Here is a 16,970-nt window from a genome sequence, read left to right on the forward strand (position 1 = left end):
ATATTTTGTAATTTATATTTAACTGATTTCATTGTTTAATTTTGCATTTTTTGAATATTCATACTACTTTTGAATTATGCAACTAATGTTAATAAAATATTAGTTTGTGGTAAAAAAAGTTATATTATAAACTTATGGAAAGGTTCTGGAATACTAAATATTTTTTTTTTAGAGAGTTTTACAAATATTAATTGTTTTATTTATTATCTTTTAAATTAATTCATTTATTAGTAACAATTATACAAATTATTAATTCAATCATTATTAAATTATTAATTCATCATCAACATCAATTAAAAATCCGAAGCCGCGCTCAGCTCCTGGCCAGCAGATACTGATTTCATCTCATCTCTCCATCGTTGGTTTCATTCCGGAGTCCGAAAGCTTGGCCTCGGTGTCATTCCGGAAGATGTTGGTCGCAGATGGTTCGTAGAACATCGTGAGCATTCCCAACCAGGCAGCTGCTAAGCTTTTGTTATCCACAAAAGACATCGAAACAGTTCCCTTCTTTGGGTTTGGGAAGGAGTGACAATGGTGGTCTTGGCTTCTCTGCAGTCAATGCCCACTGCATGCCCTCATAAGACATCATCATCATCAATATCATCTTCCAAGTTACTGAGTAGGAGCTTCCTTACAAGGCGTTTTGCAGCCTCATTCATTGGTCCATCGATTGTGGGTACGTTTCTTTCTTTCTTCCCCAATTCAACACCACCTTCAGTTCATTCTGCAGTTGCCCAGCAACTATTTGATGAATTTCAGCAAGAAGAAGATCGTGCTGTTCGCCTCTTCGAGGTCCTTTTCTCAACATTTTCCCGCTAGCTCATTGTTACGAATTTATTTGCTGACGTGATTGGTTACAAAATTTTGCTCTAAAATAGGATTTTTCCTCCATCAGTTCTTAGGGTGTCTTTGGTTAATGTTATCGTAAACGCAGTCTTAAAATCTCTTTCTTGGGTGTCTAACTAATTTGAAATCCAGAAATAAGGATTACCACGTGGAATATTTTTGGTTGATTGGCTCATCAGATTTTTGGAGATATAAGATTGCAGTATTTGGCTTAATATAGCTATTTTAATATCATTTCGACAACATTATAATGATACGTGCATAATAATAATAATAATAATAATAATAATAATTATTATTATTATTATTATTATTATGAAAATGAAACAAATAACAACACTAATAATATTAGTGAAAATAAATGGGCAATTTCGTCCTTGGAACAAAGATTTTTGTCCAATTGGATACCATGGGTATTTAAGATTATTAAAAAGATGTTGGTGTTGAATATCCATGTTTTGGAGGCATCTTGCATTTTTAGGAAATCCAAGATTTTTGACATGTACCTGAACATGGAACCAACAGCCAAACAACCCCTTAATCAGTGTGTTCTACCAAAATCGCTTATCCAGTTTTTGGAAGCATAGAATTAACGATTTGGAGTTGTGAGAATTGGAACAAGCTGCAAAGATGTAAAATTGTTTTGAGTTTTGTTATGCAATTCCAACTGCAACATTCGAGCCATGAGAGATGTGTAGCCTTTTTGAACTCCCTTATACTTAATTTTTTTCCCCCAAGTGAATAAAATGTGTCTAGAAGCAGCTTCAACAAATCATTGCTCTCTAGCTAAACTTTCACTATAATTTATATTTTGTCTAAAGTTTCAAGGCCAGTGTCAAATCTTAATTACTCTGATCAATTATACATTTCAAGCTGGGCAAGAAAACTATAATGTAAAGGAGCCATTTATTATCTGGGTTAAGTGTTGCTCTATTTCAATGCAGCTCAACAGACACGGAGGTTGATAGTTTGCATTTAGCTCAAGCTTTGGTAGGTTAAATCACCTAAGCTTTGAGTCTTGTTTGAATTCTACTGAACTTTAACTTTAACCCGAAAATGGCTTCGCCAAACATTGATTTGTAGCTTCAATTGCATCCTAATTATATGGATACATGGTTTTGAATAGCGCTCGTGACCTTTACTTAACAATATTTGTAATTTAATATTTCTTTTTTATAAATTTTAACTTCAACCTTCTTTTCTTTCTAGTTTTTGTCTTGTTTAAGTTGTTACTTTATTTATTCAATGATAAAGAAACAAGAGAGCTTTTGAGGGAGCAATTTCACCCCTATAAAAAATAGATAATAGAACTTGTTTAATTTATTCTTGAAATCCCAAGTATCCTTGACAATATTGAATAAATTAGGAAAGTGAGTAAATGTAGAAAATTGTGTATTATTCTGTAGGGAGATTGTTTCCTTGTTTAGAGTCTTTGTTTGTATTATATATTGTAAGATTGGGATGTACATATTTTAAGAATTCAAGAAATATTGAAATTGAATTCCACTCACATGGTATCGGAGCTAGGGTTTCTCAACCTTAGCTAACAATGGCTAGCAGCACCAGCAGATGGTCGACCTCTTCTGGAAAACCCGATGGGGATTCGAAGGCTACATCCGCCGGGGGTTTGAATGGGTTGGACAATATAGACTTTCCACTCTCAGTGGAGAAATTGAATGGAAAAAACTTCCGTGAATGGGCTTAATCTATAAAATTGGTGATTGAAGGACAAGGGAAACTGGGTTACCTTACCAGCGAACGGAGGAGACCAGACCCTACCAATGCTGTCACCTTGCAAAAATGGAGGTCCGAAAACTCCATGGTCACGGCTTGGCTCGTCAACTCGATGAAGCCGGCGATCGGAAAAATCTACCTGTTCTTGCCTACAACGAAGGATGTTTGGGACGCCGTTTGTGAAACCTACTTTGATGTTGAGAGTTATTCGCAAATCTTCGAAATCAAAACCTGGTTGTGGTAGATGAGGCAAGGCGATAGAGATGTCATGGAGTATTTTGTGGAGATGACCCATCTCTGGCAAGAGCTCGATTTGTGCATTGAAGAGGAATGGGAGTGCTCCGGCGATAGCACGCGATACAGGAGGAGGCTAAAAAATGAACGGGTCTTCTAGTTCTTGGTCAGCCTCAACCGAGATCTGGACGACATGCGGGGACAAATCCTCGGCCGGCGACCTCTGCCTTCAACCCAAGAAGTATTCGCCGAGGTAAAGAGGGAGGAGAGCAGGAGACGAGTGATGCTGAGGCCCCAAGGAGATTGTATCAGGCCGGACCTGTCCGTCCAAAATCTGAGTATAAATGGGAATGGGCCGAATTCCAATGGGCCTGACGTCTCAGCCTTTATATCAAAAGGCCCTGCGGGATTCGAGCAAAGATCACAAAAAAGTAAATTATGGTGCGAGCACTGTCGAAAGTTAGGTCATTCAAAAGATACCTGCTGGGAGATTCATGGAAAACCTGTAGATTGGAAGCCGAGACAATATCAAAAAAATCATGGGTATCGGGCTACTACTGACAGTTCAACTAAAAAATCACAAGGTGAAAGAACCAATAATACCACTCCAAGTGGTGTATTCAGTGCTGAGCAATTGGATTAGCTATATAAAATGTTTTCCTCAATTCAAATATCGGGTTAGTCTTCCAATGGTTCTCTAGCTCACCGAGGTAATTTTTTGTCAGTCCTAAATACTATATCCCATTACAAATCACCATGGATAATTAACTCGGGTGCATTTGATCATATGACTGACTCTTATCAATTGTTCTCATCTATTCACCATATATTGGAAATCTGAAAGTAAAAATTGCAAATGGATCTCTATCACCTGTTGCTGGCAAAGGAAGTATTCGAATATCTAATTCTAACTTTAAAATCTGTCCTACATGTTCCTAAGCTATCTTGCAACTTGTTATCCATTAGCGAGTTGACAAAAGATTCCAACTGCTCTGCTAAATTTGTTTCATCTCATTGTGTTTTCCAGGACCTATCATCGGGGAAGATGATTGGCAGTGCTAAGGCGTGTGAGGGACTCTACTACTTTGAGGAGGCAAATATAAGTGAACAAGGTAATATTGCAATTTATGATTCTGCATCTATTTCTAGAGATAGGGAACTTTTGTTATGGCATTCTAGGATGAGTCACCCAAATTTTCAATATTTAAGACGTTTATTTCCTTCTATTTGTTTAAATAAAATGTCTTTTGATTTTCAATGTGAAGTTTGTGAACTTGCAAAACACCAGCGCAATTCTTTCCCAAAATCTACATACAAACCATCCCGCCCATTCGCTATGATTCATAGTGATTTGTGGGGACCCTCACGCTCCCCCAATCACACTCATACAAAATGGTTTGTTACCTTTATTGATGATCATACTCGTATTTGTTGGGTCTACTTGTTGAAAGATAAAACTGAAGTCCGGTCTATTTTTGTCAGTTTTCACTCCATGATTCAAACACAATTTCAAACTCGCATTCATAGTCTACGTGTTGATAATGGTACAAAATATTTTAATGATATTCTGGAAAATTATCTTCAAGAAAGTGGAATTGTACATCAACGTTCTTGTGTGGATACCCCTCAACAAAATGGGGTCGCTGAACGAAAAAACAGACATATACTTGAACTAGCTTGGGCATTGATGTTCACTACAAATATGAAGAACTATTTTTGGGGTGATGCTATCTTAACAGCTGTACATCTCATTAATCGAATGCCGAGTTGAGTTCTTTCCTTTACAACTCCTCTCCAGAAATTCCAGGAATATTTTCCTACTTCTTGACTCCACTCCAGTCTTCCTTTGAAAATCTTTGGATGTACTGCATTTGTTCATGTTCATGCTCACAACGGAGATAAATTGGAACCTCATGCCATTAAATGCGTCTTTATTGGTTACTCTCCTACCCAGAAAGGCTACAAATGTTATGATCCAGTCTCCAAAAAAATGTTTGTTAGCTTTGATGTCACTTTTTTTAAAACCACTCCTTATTTCCAGAAGCCCTCTCTTAAGGGGGAGAAGTGGAGTGAAGATTTGTTCTTTGATTTCTTTACTACTGAATTTGTGCCATCTAATGAGTCTCCCTGACCCATCTATTGTGTCTCCCATTGCATGTCCTGACCTACTATATACAAATGATCACTTAAACTCAGGGAGAGATGCAGAAAAACAAAAGGAAATACTTGTTTACTCCAGAAGCCAAAAACAAAGCACAGGGAGAATCTTATACCCGAGGCACCAAAAGAGTTGGAATTGGTGATAGCTCTGAGCAACCATGAGTTGATGCCCAGTCCTGATCAAGCAATCAATGATCATGAGCTTTCTTCTGATAAGTCTACACCTAATGACATAAATTTACCCATTGCAGTTAGAAAACAAACTAGGTGTAAGCGGAAGTCTTGAATTACATTGAATTAATTTTTTCATATGTACATCCCAATCTTATATAATGCAATCACCTATTCTAAATAAGGAAACAATCCCCTTACCGAATAATATCAAAGCCCCCACATTTACCCACTTTCCTAATTTGTTTATTATTTACAATGATACTTGGGATTTTAACACTCCCCCTCAAGTTGGATCATAAATATTAATCATCTCCAACTTGCTAATGAGATCATCAAAGTTCTGCCGTCCCAACCATTTAGTGAAGATATTTGCAGTTTGTTCCTTGGTAGGTACATAAGTCATACAGATAATTCCTTCTTTAATTTCTCTTTGATAAAGTGTCTGTCCACTTCCACATGCTTAGTCCTATCATGTTGAACTGGATTGAGAGAGATGCTGATAGCTGCTTTATTGTCACAATAGAGTTTGATAGGAAATTTCACTAGGACCTGTAATTCTTTCAAGAGTTTCCGTAACCACAGTCCTTCACATATCCCTTGAGCAACTGCCTTGAATTCAACTTCAGCACTACTACGAGCCACTACATTCTATTTTTTACTTCTCCAAGTTACTAGATTTCCCCAGACAAATGTGCAATAACCCGTGGTGTACCTTCTATCTTCCACTGATCTTGCCGAATCTGCATTTGTAAAGATCTCTACTTCCTTGCTTTCACATTTCTTGAAGAAGAGTCCTCTTCCCGGGGATCCCTTGAGATATCGAAGGATCTTGTACACATCATCTAAGTGGGCTTCTTTTGGTGAATGCATGTATTGGCTTACTACACTGACTGCAAATGCAATATCTAGTCTAGTATGTGATAGGTAGATTAGCTTGCCAACCAATCTCTGATACCTTTTCTTTTCAACTGGTATTCCACAGTCTTCAACCCTTTTTACTGCTTCAATCGGGGTTTTGCTGGGTTTGCATCCAAGCATGCCAGTTTCTATTAGGAGCTCAGTAACATACTTTCGTTGAGAAACACTAATTCCCTTTCTCGTTTTCACAACTTCCCTGCCCAAAAATACGCATTTTTCCCAAGTCTTTAACTTCAAATTCAGCAGCCAGAACTTTCTTCAATCTCTCCATCTCTACTGTATTATCACCAATAAGGATTATATCATCAACATATACTATTAGAATTGTTCTCTTACCTCTTTCGAACTATTGGAAGAACAGGGTGTGATCTAATTGCCCTTGTCGATAACCTTGATTCTTTATTACTTTTGCAAATCTGTCGAACCATGCTCTGGGAGATTGTTTGAGTCCATACAAGGACTTCTTGAGTTTACACACTATGTTTTCTTCACCTTTCCCATTGAATCCTGGTGGTATAGTCATGTATACTTCTTCTTCTAACTCGCCATTTAAAAATGCATTCTTAATATCAAGTTGTTGTAGTGGCCAATCTAGGTTGGCTGCCAAGGACAAGAGGAACCGAACTGTATTTAAATTTGCCACTGGTGCAAATGTCTTCGTATAGTCAATGCTGTAAGTCTGTGTAAATCCTTTTGCAACAAGTCTGGTTTTATATCTTTCAACTGTCCCATTAGATTTATATTTCACTATGAAGACCCATTTACAACCCACTGACTTCTTCCCTCTCGGCAAATTTATCAACTCTCAAGTTCCATTTTTTTCTAGGGCCCGCATTTCCTCCATGACTGCCTCTCTCCATTTAGGTATTTCTAGAGCTTCCTGAATGTTCTTTGGAATTCTCATTCTGTCAAGGTTAGAGACAAAAGCACGATATACTGTAGACAAGCTTTTATAAGACATGTATTTAGATCACGGGTATTGAGGACATTACCTAGTTTGTTTTTGATTGCAATAGGTAAATTGATATCATCAGGTATATGATTATCAGAAGAAAGCTCAATTACTAGATCAGGATTGGGCGTGGACTCATGATTATTCGGAGCCATCACCGGTTCCAACGTTCTTGGTGCCTTAGGTATGAGATTCTCCCTATTCTTTGTGTTCGGCTTTCTTGAGTAAACAAGTATGTCTGCGTTGTTTTGCTTTCCTGTATCTCCCCCTGAGGTTAAGTGTTCTATTGTATTTGGTAGGTCAGGAAGTGATGCAATGGAAGGCTCGATAGATGGATCAGGGAATGAAGCAATGGGAGGCTTAATAGGTGGTACAGGTTCAGATGACGCGGATTCAGGAAGTCAAAGAACCGATCTTTACTCCATTTCTCCCCCCGAAGAGAGAGCTTTGGGAAATAAGGAGTGGTTTTAAAGAAAGTAACATCAAGACTAACAAACAACCTTTTTGAGACAGAATCATAGCATTTGTAGCCTTTCTGGGTAGGGGAATAACCAAGGAAGACACATTTAACGGCACGGGGATCCAATTTATCCCGGTGGTGTGCATGAACAAGAACAAAAGCAGTACAACCAAAGATTTTTAGCGGGAGACTAGAGGGGAGTTGAGAGGTAAGAAAGTATTCCTGGAATTTTTGAAGAGGGGTGGCAAAGGAAAGTACTCGACTCGGCATTCGATTAATGAGATGTGTAGCTGTTAAGATGACATCTCCCTAAAAATAGTTTTTCATGTTGGTAGTGAACATTAATGCCTGGGCTACTTCAAGTATATGTCTATTTTTTTGTTCAGCAACCCCATTTTGTTGAGGGGTATCCACACAAGAACTCTGATGAACAATCCCATTTTCTTGAAGATAAGTTCCCTGAATAGTATTAAAATATTCCGTACCATTATCAGTACATAAAATTTGAATATGAGTTTGGAACTGTGGATGAATCATGGAATGAAAACTGATGAAAATGGAGCGGACTTCAGTTTTGTCTTTCAGTAAGTAAACCCAATAAAGACGAGTATGGTCATCAATAAAAGTAACGAATCATTTTGTATTGGTGCAATTGAGGGAACGTGAGGGACCCCACAAATCACTGTGAATCATAGTAAATGGGCGGGATGGTTTGTATATGGATGATGGGAAGGAAGTACGGTGGTGTTTTGCAAGCTCACACACTTCACATTGAAACTCAGAAGACATTTTATTTGAACAAATGGAAGGAAACAAACGTTTTAAATATTGGAAATTAGGATGACCCATCCTTGAATGCCATAACAAAAGTTCACTATCTCTAGAAATAGATGTAGAATCACAAATTGCAGTATTACATAGTTCACTCAAGCTTGCCTCCTCAAAGTAGTAGAGTCCCTCATATGCCTTAGCAGTGCCAATCATCTTCCCTGATGATAGGTCCTAAAAAACACAATGAGATGAAACAAATTTAGCAGAACAATTTGAGTCTTTTGTTAACTGGCTGATGGATAACAGGTTGCAAGATAACTTGGGAACATGTAGGACAAATTTTAAAGTTACAGAGTCAGATATGCGAATACTTCCTTTACCGGCAACTGGTGAGAGGGAGCCATCTGTAATTTTTACTTTCAAATTCCCAACATATGGTGAGTAGGATGAAAACAATTGATAAGAACCAGTCATATGATCAGATGCACCCGAGTCAATTATCCATGGAAATTTGTAATAGGATGTAGTATTCAAGGCTAACAAATAATTACCTCGGTGAGCCAAGGAACTAGAGGAAGACTGACCCGATGTTTGAATTGACGAAATCATTTTATATAGTAGATCTAATTGCTCAGGACTGAATGCACTACTTGGGGAGGTATTATTGGTTTTTTATCCTTTTAATTTTTCAGTTGAGCCGTCAATGCTCACCTGTTACCCACGATTTTTTTGGTATTGTCTTGGCTTCCAATCTGCTGGTTTTCCATGAATCTCCCAGTAGGTATCTTTTGAATGACCTATTTTGCGGCAATGTTCACACCATAATTTACCTTTTTGTGGTCGTTGATTGGATCCCCCTTGGCCTTTTAATACAAGGGCTGAGACATTAGGCCCATTAGTGTTCCCATTTGAATTTGAGGCAGATACGGATAGGTCCAGCCTGACCCAGTCACCTTGGGGCCTCAGCATTACACGCCTCCTACTCTCCTCCCTCCTAACTTCTGCGAAGACCTCTCGGGTTGAAGGAAGAGGTCGCCGGACAAGGATGCGTCCTCTTACGTCGTCCAGATCTCGGTTTAGGCCGGCAAGAAACTCGAAGACCCTTTCGTTTTCGAGCCTCCTTCGGTATCGTGTGCTATCGCCGGAGCACTCCCACTCCTTGTCAATGATCAAATCGAGCTCTTGCCAGAGATGGGTCATCTCCATGAAATACTCCGTGACTTCCCTATCACCTTGCCTCATCTGCCACAACCGAGACTTGATGTCAAAGATTTGTGAATAGCTCTCAACATCGAAGTAGGTTTCGCGAACGGCGTCCCAGACATCCTTCGCCGTGGGTAAGAACAATTATATTTTACCAATCGCTTGCTTCATTGAGTTAACGAGCCAAGTCGTGACCATAGAGTTTTCGGATCTCCATGTTTGCAAGGCGACAGCATCAGTGGGGTCGGGTTTCCTCCTTTCTCCAGTAAGGTAACCTAGTTTCCCTTTTCCTTTAATCACCAACTTTATGGATTGAGCCCATTCTCGAAAGTTTTTCCTGTTCAATTTCTCCACTGAGAGTGGAAAGGTTGTATTGTCCAGCCCATTCAAAGCCCCAGCGGACGTAACCTTGGAATCCCTGTCGGATTTTCTAGATGAGGTTGCCCCTTTGCTGGTGCTGTTGGCCATTGTTAGCTAAGGTTAAGAAACCCTAGCTTTGATACCATGTAAGCGGAAGTCTTGAATTACATTGAATTAATTTTTTCATATGTACATCCCAATCTTATATAATACAATCACCTATTCTAAACAAGGAAACAATCCCTATACCTAATAATATCAAATCCCTCACATTTACCCACTTTCCTAGTTTGTTTATTATTTACAATGATACTTGCGATTTTAACACTAGGTCATGTACTCTATAACCCTGGTCAAAATACATGTCCTATAAAACTCTGTCTATAGGGTATCGTACTTTTACCTCTAACCTTGATAGGATAAAAATTCCAAAAGATATTCAGGATGCTTTAAAAAGTCCTGAATGAAAGGAAGCCGTTATGGAAGAAATGTGGGCTCTCGAAAAAAATGAAACTTGGAATGTTATGAACCTACCGAGTGGAAAGAAACCAGTTGGCTGCAAATGGGTTTTCATAGTGAAATATAGAGCTGATGGAGCAGTTGAACGATATAAAGCCAAACTCATTGCAAAAGGATTTACACAGACTTACGACATTGACTACACAGAGACATTTGCACCTGTGGCAAAACTAAACACAGTTCGGGTACTCCTATCATTAGCAGCTAACTTAGATTGGCCACTATAGCAACTAGGCATTAAGAATGCATTTCTAAATGGAGAGCTAGAAGAAGAAGTCTACATGACTATACCACTAGGATTTAGTAAGAAAGGTGAAGAAAACAGAGTATGCAAACTCAAGAAGTCCTTGTATGGACTCAAGCAATCCCCCAAAGCATGGTTTGACAAATTTGCAAAGGTAATTAAAAATCAGGGATATTGACAAGGGCAATCTGATCACACTATGTTCTTCAAACAGTCTGAAAATGGTAAGAAAACAATTATGATAGTATATGTTGATGATATAATTCTAACTAGAGATAATACAATGGAGATGGAAAGATTAAAGAAAGTTCTAACTGCTGAATTTGAAATTAAAGACTTGGAAAAAATGCAATACTTCTTGGGAATGGAAATTGCTAGATCAAAGAAAGGTATCAGTGTCTCTCAGCGAAAGTATCTCCTTGATCTTCTAACCGAAACTGGCATGCTTGGACGCAAACTTATTGAAACCCCGATTGAAGCAGTAAAGAGGGTCGAAGAATGTGGAATACCAGTTGAAAGAGAAAGGTATCAGAGATTGGTTGGTAAACTAATTTACTTATCGCACACCAGACCTGACATTGCATTTGCAATAAGTGTTGTAAGTCAACACATGCATTCACCGAAAAAGACTTATCTAGATGTTGTGTATAAGATCCTCAGGTACCTCAAGGGTTCTCTAGGCAAGGGACTCTTCTTTAAAAAATGTGAAAGCAAAGAAGTGGAAATCTTCACAGATGCGGATTGGGCAGGATCGGTAGAAGATAGAAGGTCAACCATTGGATATTGCACCTTTGTATGAGGAAATTTGGTAACTTGGAGGAGTAAAAAATAGAATGTGGTGGCTTGAAGTAGTGCCAAAGCTGAATTCAGAGCAGTTGCACAGGGGATATGTGAAGGACTATGGTTATGGAAACTCTTGGAAGAGCTATAGGTTCCAATGAAATTTCCTATCAAACTCTATTGTGACAACAAGGCAGTCATCAGTATCTCTCTCAATCCAGTTCAACATGATAGGACTAAACATGTGGAAGTGGACCGACATTTTATCAAGGAGAAGGTTGAAGAAGGAATCATCTGTATGACTTATGTACCTACCAAGGAATAAACTGTAGATATCTTTACTAAAGGGTTAGCACGATAGAATTTTGACGATTTCATTGGCAAGTTGGATATGATTAATATCTATGATCCAACTTGAGAGGGAATGTTGAAATCCCTAGTATCCTTGATAATATTGAGAAAATTAGGAAAGTGAGTAAATGTAGAAAATTGTGTATTATTTTGTAGGGAGATTGTTTCCTTGTTTAGAGTCTTTGTTTGTATTATATATTGTAAGATTGGGATGTACATATTTTAAGAATTCAAGAAATATTGAAATTGAATTCCGCTCACATTTATTGTATTATATGTTTGTCTTATGTGTGTAATAGATTAATGCAGTGTATAATTATTTTGTTTTATTAATTAATTTATCACACATGAAAAATGAAAAATTGAAAAATCTATATATTTTTTCTATCAATAGTGGTTCAAAACAAATGTAAAATTTATTGCTCTTACTAAACAACTAATTTGAACCCAAGGCATTTCAATGTATTAGAACTCTCTTTAAGAAGGCCTAAGAGCTTGGAAAAGCATGCAAATAAACCAATATACATAAGATTGTGCATGCTTGAAAAATTCACGGCCGTTACACCCGCTTCCCGTTATGTAATATCTGCTACTCCTGCTTTCTGCTGCACAATTATCGTTATGCTACACTACCCACCACTGCCATTTAAAACCATGGAGGATTGAATTTCCTCTAGCTTTTGAGGGCATAAGCTTATTGTAATTAAAAAAATTCTTTTCTAATAAACTGCTTGAGGATAATTTTCAAGACAGAAATAATAGTAATTAATATAGCTGTCCAACAAAACAGATGGACAGAGCTAAAGTGAGCCAAGCATAGACAGCAGCTAAGCGGATTAAGTTATCAAACTTGGGTTATCAGAGGTTGCTTACAGTGGGGGATAAGCTCAAACAAGGTCCTGGGCTGAAACAAAGCTAAGCTCAAGCTACTCCGTTCATATTTACCCCCTGATTTTATTTATTTGTTCATGTACTAACCTATTAATTTTTGGATGATAAATGGTTGCTGAACTTGATACCATTAGGATTCAATTTTTATTATTTTGTTTAAAATTCCTTGAAACACTCACATTTAATGATCCTTACAAATTTGATATGTTCATAAGTGAATTTGTTAAAAAGTTGTATCTAATTTCAGAAAGTAACGTTTACCAAAAAAAAATTTCAGAAAGACTTTGGGGGTTATTCTATAAAATGCTTCTTTAAATTTTTAATATTATTCCATTGTCTATGTGAGTAGCTATTCTGCTAAGTTTTGCTGTCTGAATGATTTATGATGGTATTGGGTGAATGCCTTGATTATTTATTTCAATTTGTCTTTTTCATGATCATGAATTCTTTAGTTCAATGTCACAAAGCTTCCTTTATGATGAGTGTAGGAATCTTCACCATCAGTTGTTTTCATTGAAGACATCGAAATAGCCAAAAGTCCCAAGAGCTCTAGTGAATTTGTACTTAATGATGAAGAAAATGCAAAAGTTGAAGGGACAGGTTCAGGCTTCATTTGGGATAAGTTTGGTCACATTGTATGTACTCTTCCTTTTTAATCTTTGAACTCGTAATATACTGTTGTATGCAATTGCTGCATTCATTTCCTTTATTTTTTCTGCAAAAAATAAAATTATCTGCTGTGGTTTCTAAAGTAGAGGAATAATTTTGCGGTTGACATTTTTTATTATTTTCTAGTTGTGCTGCATAATGCATATGGTGCACACTTTTTCTCACGTACTTGTAGTTGAAAAGGACTCTAGTGCATATGGATAACAGTGCAAGTGATGGCCAAAAGAGTGCCAACATTTTCTACGGATGGCTTAACTTAATTAGAAAACACATTGTTATGTGGAAATATTACAAGCAATAAGCAAAAGTACATAAAAATGGGAAAAAAAGAAAATCTTACCATGAACAAACATATCTTCCCCTGGCAAACAACACTGGAAAAAAAAAAAATCAAACCAAAATTAACAGATTTGACATCAGTCTTGATCAACTGCATAAAAATAGAGAAATCATTTAGTTTGCACATTTCTGAAAAACTCGTCCATTCAAATAATCGCTTAAACATTGACCTCAATTTAATTACCAGGACCTCTTTTGTCAACATTGAGTTATCAAACTTATCTTCATGCTATGAGACGTTAGGAGAGAGTGATTGAGCAAAGAATATGACATGAAATCAGAATGAAAAACTACTAATATGGTTTGATACTAAAAGAGTTGACCATGAAAGCTATTTCTATATAAATAGGTAATGATGGATAGTTATAGAGGAGTGTCTTTGTATCATATTGTTGTGCAAATTAATGCGCAGCGGAAACAAACGATCTTACAATGCAGTAATCAACAATGAAATATACAGAAAACACAATCACACAACTTATATGAAAACAATAAAACAATGACATGAATAGTTACGTGGTTCGGCAATGCCTACAACCACGAGAGCAAACGGCAGCGATTTTTCACTATCTTGTGTCAAAAGACATGAATTACAACATATAACATGTATATATAACCCTCCTAGAGGTTTTCCCCTCGAAACCTAACCTATACAACTTCCCAATTCAAAATTCGAAAACTAGCGCTGAGTAACCGAGCAAAACCATCGACGGTTTCAGACATACTATCGACGGTTTGAAGTCGAGACCAAACAGTCGATATAATACTGCATAATAATTGACTGTTTCTTCTGAACCTGACAAAACCGTCGACGATTTCCTCCTGCAAGCCAGCAACTCTGTTTTCAACCATGTTTTCTTTTTGTACATGCATTCCACTTAACATATGAGCCACATATTACAACAATCTCCACCTTGGCGAATATACACCCCTTAAGAGAAAACCGAAAACATAACCCGTTGCTCCACTTGGGATAATAGGTTGGGACCGCCTCCCGTCTAGCAACTGGAGACGTTAAGAAAGTCCAAGCAATGCTTGAACTTCTCCATGGTAACATACTTCGTCAATACATCTGCTGCATTTTAAGAAGTGTGAACTTTCTCAAGCACAAGTTCACCAGAAGAGACCAACTCCCGTATCCTGTGGACCCTCACATCTATATGCTTGGTTCTCGCATGTTACACTTGGTTCTTCGCCAAATAGATGACACTCTGACTGTCATAACGCAGCTGAACTCCACTTTGCTTTATACCCAGCTCCTTGAATAAACCTGTAAGCCACAATGCGGCAGCTTCGACAACTGCCATATACTCCAACTCAGTTGTTAATAATTCAACCAGAGATTGTATCATGGACCTCCAACAAATAGGCCCTCCCACAAGGGTGAACAACCTATTGTAAACCTCCTGTCATCCAGATTCCCTGTATATTCTGCATCAACATATTCCACAATTGACGGATCACTTTGTTGCCTTCTGAACATGATGCTCTAGTGAGAAGTACCCCATAAGTATCTAAAAATCCATTTGATTGCATCCCAATGCTGTCTACCTGGATTTGAAGGAAACTTACCACACTGACAGCTTGTGCCAAGTCCGGTCTTGTACATACCATAGCATACATTAAACACCCCACTGCGCTAGCATAGGGAACCTTTGACATGTCACAGATATCATCCGTCCTTGGGCACTGAGTGGTAGAAATTGTAAAATGATTCGCTAATGGCGTACTTATCGGTTTTGCATTAACCATGCTAAACCTCTCCAACACCTTCTCCACATAGTTGCCCGAAGATAACCACAATGTCCCTGCACCTTTGTCCTGCGAATCTCCATCCCAAGAATCTTCTTGGCTGCACCCAAATCTTTCATGTCAAACTCTTTACTCAATGGAGTCTTCAACTAATTTACCTTGGTCATATCCTTTGCAACAATTAGCATGTCATCAACATAAAATAATAGAAAAATGAGAGAACCATCATCAAGACTCTTCACAGTTCACATACACGCAGCAATCATACTCATACCTCCTATAGCCTATCCAGATAATGTAAGAGTCAAAACATTTGTACCACTGTCTCGGAGAGTGCTTCAATTCGCAAAGTGACTTCCTCAGTTTACAAACCAAATGCCCTTGTCCAGGTTGATTAAAACCTTCTGGTTGTGCCATGTAAATCAGCTCCTCCAAATCACCATGGAGAAATGTTGTCTTTACATCCATTTTCTCCAAATGCATATCATAATGCGCCACTAATCCCAACACTACCCTAATGGAAGTGTGTCTGACCACAGGGGAGAAGATCTCATCATAATCAACCCCTTTCTTTTGTGAATATCCCTTTACTACTAACCGAGCCTTGAACTTTTTACGTTCCTTTTCTAATACCGCTTCTTTCTTCCTATACATCCACTTGCATCCTATCGCCCTCTTCCCTTTTGGAAGCTCCACCAACTCCCACGTTTGGTTCTTATGCAGTGACTCCATTTCCTCCACCTTTGCACCCATCCATCTAATTTTCTCCTGGATGTGCACCGCCTCCTGAATAGTAGTAGGATCCTTGCTAGTGGTAATGAGTATAAGACATCAGATCATCAAATCCATACCTAGGCGGTGGTCTGATAGTGCGTTTGGGGTCTGTGTAGAGTGATACTATGATCTTGCTCGTTTCTCGAGTTAGAACTCCCTAGATTCTGAACATTGTCATCACTGCCCCTGAAATGAGGAATAGCTTCCCAAGAGGGGGGGTGAATTGGATTCTTTGATTTTTAGACTTTTGCTTTTAATAACCCAGAAAACAAGATATATATGAACGATAACCACACTTAAGAATACTGAAATTTAAATTTACAAGTCAATCAATGAACTCATGATAATTCAATCACTTAATCAAAATATAAAAGATTTTGTTGATTTCCTTGTAAATTCTTAGTGTATACTTTACTTGATCAAGATTTCCGCAAATTAACTAAAGTACTCCCTTTTTGGGTTTCTGCAAACAATTAATCAAAACGTACTTTCTAAATATCAAGTACCTTTATATCTTTCTCAATTTAGAACCTGCAACCTGCACTTATAAATCATATAACAATAGCAAGTAAAGAATGTAAAGTAAAGCAGAGAGAAAGAGACAAGAATTTTTACGAGGTTCGGTTTCAACACGGCCTACGTCCTCGCCTTTGGCAAATCACCAAAGGATTCCACTATATCAGTTCTTTTACCTAGTGAAACAACACCTACTTACAACACACTTCTTCTGTTAGGCTAGAGCCCGCCTCTCCAAACAATAACCCCTTGTTTGGTCCAATGATTTAGCAGCTTTGAATCGTTTAAGAATGATGAAAGAAATTTGTGTACAAAAGAGAACT

General features: G+C 37.8%; 1 protein-coding gene across 3 annotated transcripts in view; it reads left to right on the plus strand.

The window, feature by feature from the left end:
• The first annotated feature begins 279 nt into the window (after positions 1 to 279).
• Positions 280 to 16,970, plus strand: part of LOC131144358 (protease Do-like 5, chloroplastic) — a 45,881-nt gene continuing 29,190 nt past the window's right edge. For 2 of the 3 annotated variants that reach the window (XM_058092951.1, XM_058092952.1), the window contains exons 1-2: positions 280 to 792; positions 13,086 to 13,232. In XM_058092951.1, coding sequence (XP_057948934.1) covers positions 532 to 792; positions 13,086 to 13,232 — 408 coding nt within the window. In that variant the 5' untranslated portion in view covers positions 280 to 531. The remainder of the gene's footprint in view (positions 793 to 13,085; positions 13,233 to 16,970) is intronic. The other variant, XM_058092953.1, reaches the window with a different exon arrangement.

This window comes from Malania oleifera, chromosome 12 (genome assembly GCF_029873635.1).
Source record: "Malania oleifera isolate guangnan ecotype guangnan chromosome 12, ASM2987363v1, whole genome shotgun sequence".
Lineage (NCBI taxonomy): Eukaryota > Viridiplantae > Streptophyta > Magnoliopsida > Santalales > Ximeniaceae > Malania > Malania oleifera.